The 13738-nt window shown below is 39.7% G+C and overlaps 1 protein-coding gene across 7 annotated transcripts in view; it reads right to left on the reverse strand.

Moving 5' to 3' along the window:
- ABCC5 (ATP binding cassette subfamily C member 5) overlaps window positions 1-13738 on the reverse strand; it is a 44327-nt gene that overhangs the window by 19350 nt on the left and 11239 nt on the right. For 2 of the 7 annotated variants that reach the window (XM_038145550.1, XM_038145552.1), the window contains exons 3-11: window positions 10890-11050; window positions 10489-10644; window positions 9646-9793; window positions 4745-4978; window positions 4459-4632; window positions 3998-4145; window positions 3386-3534; window positions 2706-2813; window positions 578-928 (exon numbers count right to left, since the gene is read on the reverse strand). In XM_038145550.1, coding sequence (XP_038001478.1) covers window positions 578-928; window positions 2706-2813; window positions 3386-3534; window positions 3998-4145; window positions 4459-4632; window positions 4745-4978; window positions 9646-9793; window positions 10489-10644; window positions 10890-11050 — 1629 coding nt within the window. Of the gene's footprint in view, window positions 1-577; window positions 929-2705; window positions 2814-3385; window positions 3535-3997; window positions 4146-4458; window positions 4633-4744; window positions 4979-5441; window positions 9539-9645; window positions 9794-10488; window positions 10645-10889; window positions 11051-13738 lie in introns of those variants that run through there. The other 5 variants (XM_038145551.1, XM_038145554.1, XM_038145555.1 and 2 more) reach the window with 4 other exon arrangements.

The following is a 13738-nucleotide window of genomic DNA, read 5'->3' on the forward strand; positions in this document are numbered from 1 at the left end:
TGCTTTTTCTTTGACATCTTACATGCTTTTACCCACCTTGGAGCAATAGCTCCAAATGCTTCTACAATTCTTGAAAACCTGCATCCACCTGTACAAAAATTCTCAAGGAAGAAAATTGCACATTCTTCAATGAAAAGCACTATTATGCTCCACTGGAACACCTAATCACCTAAAATGCTCACCCAGAACACAGATGAGACTGGAAAATATCAAACCACTGCAGGAACACACTGTTCACCAGCAGCCCACTGGTACCTGGTGCCCTGCAGATTCTCTGAGCTCAGTGGTTCACACATTGTCCTAGGAGCTGCAAACCCCTCAGCTGGATGTGGAAGCTGTACAGCCTGCCCTTGTTTCACAGCTGTTTGCAAAGATGTAGCTGCTAAAACGGCACAGCTGTTTACAGCAAGATCAGACACTGCATCCTGGATACTGCAGTTGCCATGGATATTACAGGAGTGCACAAAAGCAATATGCTCCATTTCATGCAAAATGAAACAGCACACAGCTCCGTTCCGGGGGCAGCTATAATGAAGCCTTTGAAAAGCTCATATTTCCTCCTTTCATTTCTTCTTACCTTTTCTATCTCCAAGTCAATGTTGTACAGAGTCCTCTGAAGCCGAAGGCTAACCAGGTGGATGATTTTGTGCTCCTCTTCGGGGCTGTGATGGTCATCACTGTCCACTAGAAGATGGCCCTTCTGCTCTGCCAGCACAGCTTGCTGTCCCTCATTCTGCAGCTTCATTTTCTCTTTCTTGCTCTTGGTGACTTTCTTGTCTTTTTTCACTTTGGGGGTCAACTTTGGTGAGCTCTGGACGCTGGCATGGGAGAAGTCCCAAGCCAAGGTAGCATTTTTCACCTCTATCGCGGTGTGAGGATTGGCTGGTTTTTTCTTTATCATATGAACCTCTTCCATTAGAAATAAACTCTGATAGGAGTTGTGAGAGAGGTGCAAAGATGAGACACCTGATCAAGACTGGGAGACAAGCCTACGGCACACTCACGCAGCAAAACACATCAGGCTATACAGTAGGAGGAAGCTGAAGAGCAAAAGGTAGCTCATTAGTGTAAACTAACTCCAGGTCTGCTAAGTGGCTGGGGCACTCCTGGATGTGGTGGAAGCACTTGGATACACTCGACTTTCACAGAACTGCAATACTCTGGATGTGATGTGACAGGCACTTCTTCCTTGACACTGTTTGCAACTGCAGCTCTGTGTGCTCCAGATTAAAAACACGCGAGCAGAACACAGGTTGGAGAGGAGAGGTCACTTAAGACCAAGTGACTGACTTTTCCTGCACACCAACTCATTATGGAAGGAGACAGAATGGCTTTTAACTTGAGCCTTTACCCATCAACTTTTCTGCTGGGAAAAAGTCATCTTGCACAAGTGTAGCTGATCTATCTCAGCTGCTTGGCAAGATGTCAGTCAACTGTATCACATTTTCCACCACATCCATCAGTATTTACAATCAACAGATTAGGAAGACATTTTTTCACACAGTTTAATTACAAGATAAAATGTTTGCCACTTACACAATTTGTTTTGAACCAAGTAGTTTTTGTGACTAAAACTTCTCAATTCCCAGCCTTACTTATTCTTGCAATTGCTATGTCTGAATCACACATTCATAAGAAAGCTCATGCTCATTTACAGAGCCAAAAAGTCAAATTTTTACTGTAATGTCACAGTATCCTTGCCTTATGTTCCATTTCCTACACAATTTATAGGCAAACTGGGAGAAAATCAATTTCCTTTTCCTTCTCATCCCTCCCACAAAACTCCCTTTAGTGCACTCAGATTTAAACAAGGCTGATTTTAGGCTGACTCAGAAGATGAAGCAAAATTGCTCAAAAGCAATGGAATCTCAAAATCACTCTAACAGATCCTGGTTTTCTCACACAGAGGTTTGTTTCATGAATGCATTACACAGAAGCCATGTATCTGTCAATGCTTGTGAAGGTTTCTATTTGGAAAGTGCTATTTTCCATTCTGGAAATTTCCACAATGTGTAATGCACTGTTATCTTCAAGAGACAAGACAAAGCCAAGGTCTCCCCTCTGAGTTCATAAAGTACACACAGTGGATTCATCCTCCAATCCCCATGATGGGAGATAAGATTGTTCATTATCAGGGTTTTACTTTTTCTGCCATAGATCTGTTTTGCCAGATCACAACTCCATTTTACTGATATAGAGGAATTTCAGTCACTTAATCTGGTCTGGAAATATAAAACCTCAGGGTTCTATGACCACAGATAAAAAAACTCCACTGGTTTTTGTCAACCTGCTTACCTAGCACCTGATATTTTTAAAAAGTTTTATTAGCAAAGCATAAAATTTCATTGTACACATGTGGTAGTCTTTTCATATAGATGTTCTTAAAATTGAGTTAAAATTATTATACAGTGAGCCACTGAGTGCTTCATTCTTATCTCTTCCTGTGGTCAACTTCAAAATCATAAAATTTTTTAATCAGACTATTTTGCATCTCACACTAGTATAATTTTATTCTTAAACTGCTAATATTCCTTTACTTCACTTGCATCTCTTGCAGAATCAAGTAATCTAGAATGCTAAGTGTAAAAAGATACAACTTCTCTACCATTAAAGTCATATTACCTTCCAAGTGTTCCCTTTGCATCCACTGAACACATACAACACTCCACACTTAGAGAAAAACATGAGGCCAAATGACTGCTTACCTTAAATCTGTCAACAGAAACAGATGCCTCAGACAGAGACTTCACTGAGAATGGAGTTACTTTGAGAGCAAAAGTCATTGAGTTAAAGACAGTGACCACTGTGAATGCCTAAAAACGAGACAAGGAAAATAATCACACTTGGATGTAACATTCTAACAGCTCCAGCCTTCTAACAGCTGAAATTGCACAGCAGCAAGTCAAAATCATAGAAGAGGCCCAGTCCAAGAACAACCACTTACATACTCAACATATTCTCAAACAGCAAGTCTACCCAACTCCTTCTCTAGTGCTTTTATGAGACCATGACAGATTTATTCTGTTTGTAGGTCAAATTCTGCATTAACCTACTAGTGAAGGCACAAATTCAAATCCTATTTTTAGACATTTGTGCTGTTTGCATCCAAGCACATTGCAAAACAAAAACATCCAGTAATCCCCAATGCCCCATCCAAACAGGAAGACTTATTTACATTCAGCCCAAAACCTGTTCTGAAGAAGGTCAGGACAAAAGAGCACCGAGAGCCTTTTGTGCAAGACTCCACCTGCTGCTGTCACAGCCATCAGATATTCACTTCTGTGAGCCAGGATACAGCCTGGCCACATGGGCACAGCCACACGAGAAACGGCTCAGCAGAAAAGCTACAGAAGCAAAAGCATAAAGAATATTTTCAACAGTTCACCTGAGCTGCTGTAAGGTCATAGCCAAGGATCATATGGACAGAAAAGGTCACCACACTGGCAATGACAACAACAATGGGAGCCACTCCCACGGTGATGCTCTGGAAGTAGCCTGCACGCTCCAGGATTTTGCGTTCCTCCTCACGAATTTCTAGAAACACAAAGAGGGGCACCACGTTTGGACTGTGATTCAGGGGGCACACACACAAAACAGACAGAACCACAGCACTATGAGCAGTAAGTAAGAGGCCTAACTCTACACTTCAGCTTTTATCACATTATAAACATTTTCATCAAGAAAGCAACTCTAGAGGAGGAAACTATAATGGTCTCATCTCCACACAAATATAGGGATTTTTTAAAAGTATAGAAGAGGAACAAATTTGAAAAACTTAAGATTAGTGTCATGCCACAAACATCGTTGCACTAGAAGGTGAAATTTTAGAAGCAAGTCTGTTTGTCCAACCCACTGTGCATAACAGAGGAGCCTGAAGGATGACAGTTCTTACACTGCTTGTGCAGCAGCACCTACAGCACAAAGTCAGGATGCAGCAGGCTACAAAGCAGGGGGGCACCTGCAGCAAAGGAGACATTTCCAGACTGTGCGAACTCACTTTGAACATTCTGAGAAAATGGTTTGACCCAGGCATACATTTTAATGAATTTAATGTAATTAAGAACTTCATTCATCTTTTGTACACGTTCATCTGTTGTTGCTACGCATTTTCTTCTGAAATAAGCTGTGAGGCGTGACACAAACATCTGAAACAAAAAACGCCACGAATCATTAATGGCAACTCAGGAAAAGCAAGTACCTTCAATTCCTAAATACCAGAGAAAATTAATTTTTAATCTGAAAAGGGGATTCAGGGATAGGGCCAGGCAACTGCTACTCTAACATAAAACTCAGGCTGGAAACATCACTCATTTCCTCCCGCCCCATCTGTAAATGCCTTCAATAAAATACAATGCCATAAACTGGCTAAATCTAGCACATTTCAACACCTTTTATTCAGAACTATACATTTGTCTGACCTCAGAAAAATGAAGCAAGTCTTAACTCTTTCCAACTCACCATTGCTGGGTAGAAGAGGATGAAGACAGCAGATCCCAAGAAGCCTGTTGGACCCAGAATAATCACATTATAAACCATTCCCAAGATGGCCACAATAGGGCCCCCAGCCAACAAACTGCCAACTGCTGCAGCTTCAAACATCCTCTGACCATCATTGGAACAAACATTTATGAGCTGAAAAACAGACAGACGAGATAATTTAGATTTAAGGCACAGCTCATTCTCAAAGGAATATATTACACATCCCTTTCCACATTGCCATTTCCAAAACAAGGCTGCAGCTTACCTCCCCAAGAGACTTCTCCTTGATGTTCTTCAGCTTCAGAATTTTCTTGAAGGCCATTGTCAGGACAGCCCCGCGCAGTCTGACCCCCGTGCGATAATTCAGCGCCCACGTTAGCGCCAGGGACCACGAGCGCACCACTTCCGTCATAAAGATGCCAAAAACTAAAAACAAGCTGTACTGCAGGTTGGACTCACTCTGCTGGGTATACTCCAAGAGGTGTTTCACAACGAATGCCTACAGGAAGAAATGCAAGCTTGCATGAACACCCCATCACCCCAGAAGACCGTACAACAACTTTATGTTAAGTTAGAAATAAGTAGGCTACTTTGCTTTTAAAAGAGCCGTTTGAAATAGAAAGCATCTTCTTTCCAGAAGTAAAAGGTGTCAATACAAGAAGTACTGTAACACAAGCCCTGCTGAGAGCCAAGCACTGAGTCAAATTTAGTAAGTAAAGAGAGTTTAATTTGGAACCATATTCCTCGCAGCACGCTCCTAATCCTCCGTGTCTTCTAACTTAACATAAATGTGTCAGTTAGCTGAAAGCAATGCATTATCATATAGAAGAGTTTTAAAATATAGTCACTACTTATACATCTGCACACATTAAGAAACATTCCTTTACGTGACATTAAGACCTTTTTTATTTTATCTTTGGTTTGCTTCAAACGTGCTTATTTGATAAAAAGGAACAATGTACCTACAGTTGTAGAGGGGAAGAGTGAGAAGGACATTTGCAAAACATTCCTGGAAATAAACATCAGCAGTTTAATAGTAAAGAAAAAAACAAGCAGAAAGCACAAGGTACGAAATACCACAAATCATTGGGGATGGGGAGGAAAAAAAAAAAAGACAAAAAAATTAACCATTCAATCCCACCCCATACCCTCTTCCCCAAGAACATAAACACTTTACCTCAGGAATCACATTTCAAACATCACCTGCAGAAAGAGGACAGCCCCCAGAACCACCAATTCCCAGCTCCAGCACTTTGTGGTCCAATGGCACAATATAGCATCATACAATTCACAACCACCAGCATTAAATATTATTAACTGCGAAACAATAGGCTTTTATTTGAAATGAAAAGTCATCTTAAATGGTAACATCTCAAAAACACTATACAACAGGTAGACCATCGAATAAACATACAATCTGCACATACAGCATGATTATAAAGGGCTAATATCTAACAGTCAGTCTTAGCAAATTAGATTTAACTCTATACACAAAATCATAAAGATACAAAAACAAAATGGTATTTGTTCACGGAGTCCAAAAGAAGTCAAACTTGAAGGTACCAACAGAGGAGGCTTCTGAGGCTGCACAAATTCTGAAATCTGGTTTCCAAAGTATTCTACAGTAAGGCTTCACAGACAGCAAGAGACTTCCTAGAGAGCTTTTCAACAAATGATGTTTAAAGATACTGGCGCTTTTGATACACTAGTACAGAGAACTACCTTCACCCACAAGAAGAACCAACAAAAAAATCTGAGACCAAAGAAAATATTCGAGAAGCCTTTCACATCACAGTCCGTTGAAGTCCTCTTGGCTAAATCATGTTTTGCAAGTAGGAGTTCTGTATAGTTTGAAGAGAGAGGAAAAAAACAAAACCCCACAACTCCAAAGGTTTTGATAGCTACAGCCCAGCACCAAATAACAAAAAAAGAGATCAAATTCATCTGTTCAGAGGAAAATAATTCTGCACATCAGAACCAAGGAAACATGCTGTAAATAATTTTGCTCTTTTTCACAGGTGTGAATTAAAGCCAGAGGTCCATCAGATTCTAGAATGGCCACTGAGAAAGTTTACATACTGATCACTGAACAAATGTGAGGAGCTCACATTCACAGATCTATTGCATTCCAACTTTCTCCTGATTGTATTTGATTTTACATCGACTGTTTGGATCACAACTGCATACAGTTGGTCTGCAGTTACTGTGGAGATTACTGACTTCTTTTCCAGTATTCAATCCAACATATGCAACTGAGTCACTGAGCAACTGGGGTGAAAATCCCCCTTTTTCCTCACGAGCTGTAACTCAGCATGGTCGCAGACTGCAAGCATTTTCTCACACACCACAGCATTGCTGAAAGTCTCCAAGAGAGGATGCATAAAGATAGCAGATGTTTCCTGGGGTCTTATTCCTCCCAAAACTTTAGTGCAATTTTGCAGCACTATTTTATAGATTCAGCATCTCCCATGATGAAATAGAGACCAGCTTACATTACACCCCAATTTATTTTTGTTCCGGAAGAAAGAAAAGAGGAAACAGCAGATTAAAGAATTTTGAAAAGGGAGGGGAAAAAAGTCACAGAAAATTAACATTTACATCTGAACAAGTACTATTGAAATTCATATTAGTTTAATGAAAAGAATCCAGCATAAAGTTATTTACAAAACAAAAACAATACAGCATATAAACTAAGCTAAGGGGGGAAAGAGCTCCTGTGGCTATTACCGCAGTGGTTGGTACAAGCTGCTCGGCTGTCTTAAGCATTCCCATGGAATAAACATTACCTTACCTTTGCTCTTGGCGGTGGCTCTGGCCAGCAGGAAAGCCTCATCCTGATGCAGAAAACAGCCATCCTGAAAATGCTGAAGAACAGCTTCTGTCACTGGTCCCACTGCAGTGCCGGCAGCCCTGCTGCAGCCAGCGCGCCCCAGCACGGGGCAGGCTGCAGCTGGAGCCAACGGGGAAACTGGAAAACTTACCTCCCACAGCTTACCACTCCCCCCTCCAGTAACTGACCAAACTGTCAAGCTGTGCTCCACTAAAATAGCAAGTTTCCCCATCTCCCAGATGGGAAGAATAGCTCTGAACAGTAGCAAACAGGTACATTGTTCAGACCTGGAGTTAAACCGATTTTGTTTAGTAATCAGGAAACCTGTTTGCTCCTCCAGAACTTAGAAGTTTTGGTAGCTGATCAAATAGCAGCAAGTATTTCTTTGAGATAAATAATATATCACCTATACTTGTACATTCTGATGGTTATTACAAGGCAGTCTGACATATGCAGCTGACTCATCAGGTTGTAGGATTAGATTCTGTGCCAGATGCAAAATGTATCAAAATAAAAAAAGAGGAAGATCCTTGAAGGATCTGATACCAAAAAAAAAAAAAAAAAAACCAAAAACCAAACAAAAACCAACCAAAGCAAAAAAGTCCTCACAAGAAGTCTGGAACAATTCCTTTCCAGTTATAACCATCACAATGCTCATTAGCAAAGCCACAGCCATTTGCTGGCATTTCAAGATCGTACACATTCAATTAAAATTTTTGAAGTTTATATAGGATTTAACTCCACTTTCATAATTTTCCTCCAATAGATGAGGTCAAGTCAAGTGCTTTTCCTGATCTCCCTTCTCACCTTCAGGTGACTGAAAGGGTGTAACAATACAAGAAAGCACTGATACTTCTGAGGAGACAGCATAGGCATATCCCTGAGGCATGCCATTTTTAAAAACAGGGAGGAGGGATGGTAAAGACTTAGTTTCATGCCAAATTGTAGAACCAAAAATGAATTGAGCCTTATTCAGAAAAATGAATAAGGTTGTCTGTAAATGGGCAACTGTCTATAGATAATTTTAAGTTACCCATATCAAGCATCAATTGCAGCAGCAGCCCCCAACATAACCAAGCTGGTTTGTTTTCTCCTTTCCCCTCTGGCTCTCTCTCATTCAGCAGTTTGGCTGAGACAAATTGAGATCATTACACTACAGAAATTAGGGGTAACCCTGCTGCAAGTTCTTTGCTAAAGATAAAAGCAGCTCCTCAAGCCCTGTAGTGAAACAATGACAGAAGCTCTTCTTGGGAAAAGCTAGTGCTGTTAAAACCTTAATCATAATGTATTGTTAATTACCAAAGTATGTTCATGTATTATATAATAAAGACAACTATAAAATATTACAAAGAAAACACCACAGAAACATTCATTATTATTCATATTACATGAAACAAGGCAAACTTTAAGAAGACTTAAAAAACAGAACATCATTTTTTGATAAGACATTTAAAAGCAGGAAAACATTTTAAAAAGACATTTCACCTAACAGCGCACCCAAGTGTACTTACCCAAGAAATGAACCTCCAGCTTACCAGCACACTGAAACGTGTACTACTAGCAGTAATACTGCTCCTACTCCTCAAGGGAAATGTGTAGAGAATAAATTTAGTCAAAATTTCAACTTTAAATCTGCACAGCATGTGCAACAAACAGGTGACAAAAAATGGTGTGAATGTCAAGTCCCATGTTGTTATCGCCAATACGACCCTTAGCAACAAACAGCAGCCGTTCCTAGAGGCAACAACGTTTGCTAACACTTCTACCTGAAACCTGTCTGGCCATTCTCTGTAGGATCAGTAAAGACTATGCCCACAGACTTCTTGAGACCTGCTCACATTAGTTTTTAAGCAGTGCTCTCACAGAATTCGGTCCACTTCTCGAAGACTGTTATTAGTGCCAATAATTTAAGATTAGCGTTTTATCAGACTGAATTTTATTCCAAGATAAATTTACAGAATTTCAGAGAGAAAAACAATTAGAAGACCTGCACATAGGAATCTTATGAAAAAAGCAAGTTATGCAGTTAAGCTTATGCAGTTAGGGAAGAACTTGAAACTATACTCAAAACCAAAGAGAAAAAAGAAAAAGTCCATTTCCTCCAGGATACCTAAACTCCCCCTCCCTTCCCCAAGAACTTGCCTGGGTATACAGCAACTGATCCATCAGCTGTAGAAGTCCTATCTTGGATTATTGAATTGCTCTTGAATCTTACCCCAAAAATTTCTAGCTAGTCAAAACGTTTAAGTGATTCTGCAATGAAACCTTAAGATTTTACAGTTGGCCATGAGATGGAGCCCTCTGGGGGTGTTAAAAAAAGGATGGATATTACTTACTGGTCCACTGAAACCCGCGAGCTGCGTGATCATCAGACACACTATGGAAAGGATGAGCCTGGTGCGGCAGAAAATCCACACAACCCTCCGGAGAGAAGCATCATCAGGCCCATTTTCTTTTAGTTCTTCCTGCCACAGTCTTTCCAGCCTAATAAAAACAGAAGATTTATGATATTTATTCATGTCATAAATTTTTCACCATGAGAGAAGGTACTGTCTCAAACATACTTCTTTGTTAAAACTCTAAGTGCTTCTTAGCTCAGAACAACAACAAATAATATTAAGAGAAATATCTATGTAGTGTTACTTCCATAGGACAGAGGGATGAAAAACACAAAGCTTTTTCTTTGCCTGCAGTCTCTTTGTCAATCTTAATATAATGACAGTCCTTCTCTGCTGAACTGACTGAAGAGCTGCAGAGTCAAAACCTGAAGAAATGCTCTTTAACCATAGAAAGTAAGCCTGATCAGAAGATCTTATACACATTCAAATCACCTTGCTACTGACAGTATTATTTCTCATTTTAGCTCAAGAATTTTTCACTGTAGCCTTGAGAAAAAAAATTGTTTTCATAAAAAAAAACATATTAAAGACATGCAAAATCAGAATAATTGTAAAACGCTCCTAAAGATATAATCCCCTAATTTCACTGAAATTGACAAGGCTACAGAAACTGCACTGAATGAGAAAGCTGTCTTTGAAAGATGGAAGTGAATTCCACCATTCTGAGAAAGGCAAAACAAAATGTCAGTGCTGCTCTAGGGCAACACTATACCACTGCCTGCGTGTAATAACATGTAACAAATGGAAACAAGAAAATAATAATGAACTACATGTCTTTACCTTCTGCAGTTGACATCTGAAGACTCATGCCTTGATAAAGACCATACATCATCCATAAACAATTCCCCTTTCTTGTATGCTCTGTGGGCCAGAGGAGTGAGCCAGGAGAAGGTCATGGAGGAGAAAAGCCCAGCATTATCAACCGGGTGCTGGTGTCTAAAAGAATATAAAACAAACCACAAACAAATGAAAAAGGAAACAGGAAATGTCAATCTTCAAGAAAAACAAAGCCTCCTCTCATTGAAAGCACTCAGAGTACCAAATGGTCCATGCCAGCCACACTTGCTAAACAAATTCTGATGTTTCCAGTACCAGTCAGCAGACCCACATCTGCAATTCTGCTCTGTCACTGGTTTGAAAAGCAAATGCTGTATGAGTTCTGCGGTAGCCTAAAGACGTACTTGGAAGTGGTCCGTATGGGTTTCAGTGCACTCAGACCATGGTGGTATTTGCCCTTGTGATGCTCTTCATCCAGCATTCTCAGCTGGGAATGCACAGAGATGTCCAGTGGCAGGCCCTCTGCCCGAGCTGCTGCTTCCAAGGCATCCTGGCATTCAATCTGCTTTTACAAGAAAGACAACAGATTCAGACTTCAAAACTACATTTGAAGTCCATGACTCCCATCTGCAGCAATTCTGCACCTCTTTCTTCTGCAAATTATTGTGCAACAATCACAGTCATTTCAATGTCTTAGACCACAGGCTTCATCCAGGCAGCAAAGCCATGGAAAGCACAGGTTACAGATCTGTGTTAGACTGCTGCATTTGTAAAACATAAATTAGTACCAGTATTGCACATGTGCACTCAAGGGATAAATGGACAGACCAGACTAATCCTGCCACAGGGAAAACCATGGAGAAAAATTACAACAGCAAGTACCTATGGCATCAGTTCAGGAAGTCAATGACAGGCTTATGCAGTGAAATGAAGACATTTTCTTGATAAATTTACACCCTCTTAGTATAATTTCGATATTCTTATCCACAGAAAATACAAGGTATCTTCAGAATGCTATTAAAATCCCTTCTTCAAAAGCACTTTAGATTAAAAAAATCTGCACCAAACAGAATTGTACTTACTTTTATAATGTTTCCTGTTTTTTCTCTTTTTCCTAATCTAAATGGAACAAAGATGACAATTTTCTGAGCTCCCAGACACAGTTTCTCAAAGGCTCAGCAACTTTGGTAACAGCCACCTACTTAAAAGGCAAACCTTATCTCAGGGAGAGTTTCCACAGCCTCAGTGAAAGGCAGACTTAAATGCTAATCCAAGAGGAGAAAGATAGTCAAAATGTTGCAGAGGTCAAAGAAATCTTTTGATGAGCAGCCAGATGTGGCAAAAGTATATGAGGAGATGAGCCTGTAATCTGTACTGGCACGAGGGCCCTCCCTCTGCCTGGTTCTGCTAACTTGATGTGCCATTTATTGCATGAACATGTTACCTGCTTGTATTCTACTTTATTGCAACAGAGCTACTTTGTAGGAAAAAAGAAAAAAATTCTGAGGTCAAAATCTTCCTGAGGGTCTTACAAAGATACTATGATTCTACCTTTATTAGTTGACTTATCAGAGCCAAGTAAGCTTTTTTCCTTATGTTAACATGTAATAGTACAGCACACTAAGACACTTTCCACCCATGAGAAGGGTGAGAACAGGAAACTCAAAATGTCAAATCTGTCCCTTATTTACTTAACCAAAGTACTTATAGTGCCTCAGCACGTTGACAATAATCCATGGTTCTATCTCCAAAAACATATTTGCTAACCTATCACCTAAAGCTATGATAACAAAAGATAGCCAAATAACATGAAAACAAAAGAACATTAAAACCTTATGACACATAGAGTGACTCAAAAATACACAGTACTTGAAATCTGAACTAAAAGACTTCTCACTCAATTTATATTGAATTACTGACTCACTAAGGCAGCGCTGCCTTACTAAACCCATGCAAATCAGCATTAATAAAGGACCTGCCATAAACATTCCAAAGGAGTCAGCAGCAGGGAAGAGTTCTGCACCACCTCTTTTCTGGATACAGCAGAGGAATTTTTAACTGGCTTGTTGTGTTACCCTCACAAGAGGCCCAGGGCAGATCTGCCCAAACATCTTGTTGCTGATAACACACTTGTTTCTAAGTGATGCCATAAACTAGTTGTATAAACATCGATTTTCAGAGCACACAAAAAAGTGCCTATAAGTAAAAAAAAAAAATCTTCCAAAACAGAAAACACTATGTTGATGAGCATAAAAATAGGTTTTCACCCACTTAGAAACCAGAATAGCTTTTTAATAAGTAAGCACAATTTCAAGGGGTTTAGGCTGTCCAAAGATAATATTCATGAACAATCACTGTGAAAAATAAATTCTCCAGAGCTGCTCAAGAGTTCTCCCAGCAAATGTGGAAAAGCTGTATTGATAAAGATGAGGGCACTGCCTTTGAAAGGCTTTTATAATGTCTTGCCATAGAGACAAATACAAGCACAAACCCCTCATTGAGAGCACTGCTCATCTCCATCTTGCTGAGATTGTCAAAATCCCACATGTAGGACTATCGAGAAACAAATGCATCACACCACTGTACAATTAAGATTTTAGAACAACTCCACAGGTCTGTGTAGTTCTCTGAAGATTAGAAAATCTTCAAAGCAGAGTTTATCAGGAAGAAGTGAGGCTCCTAAGTTGTTCTACAATGCACTTCAGGAACAAAAGACTGAAGTAAAAAAAAAAGCAGCCCCAACACTTAACTTAGGTTTCTGATTAGGTTTTCTGATTGCCTGCATGCGGGCACAGTTTTCTTGGAAACCAATGCCTTGAGTCCTTACTAATGTGCTACAACAGGCTCCAGCTTTGCTATTGAAATAAGTGTCTAATAAACATTAAAAATAAATTAAAATGCACTTTTTCTAATTCATCAACTTATTTATATGCGAAAACTAGCAATTAAATGAGTGATACAACATGGTACTGATAACTCAAAAGAAGTGCTCACAGAAACAATCTAAATCAGATACTGCTAACTGGAAGAGGAAGATTCAATCAGACATTTATTGAGAAACAGCAGATGACTATTCAGCAACAAAAGGTCAAAAAAACAATGAAAAATTGTTACAAAAGACACAAAGGATAAATAAAGCAGACAGCATTACCATAACACTCAAACTAGGGGTTTGCATCCTTTTTGAACACCAGACTGTGCCCCTTGTCACTTGGGTTCAAAAAGGGTATTTATACTTCAACTTACTTTCCTT

This window comes from Motacilla alba, chromosome 9 (assembly GCF_015832195.1).
Source record: "Motacilla alba alba isolate MOTALB_02 chromosome 9, Motacilla_alba_V1.0_pri, whole genome shotgun sequence".
Classification (NCBI taxonomy): domain Eukaryota; kingdom Metazoa; phylum Chordata; class Aves; order Passeriformes; family Motacillidae; genus Motacilla; species Motacilla alba.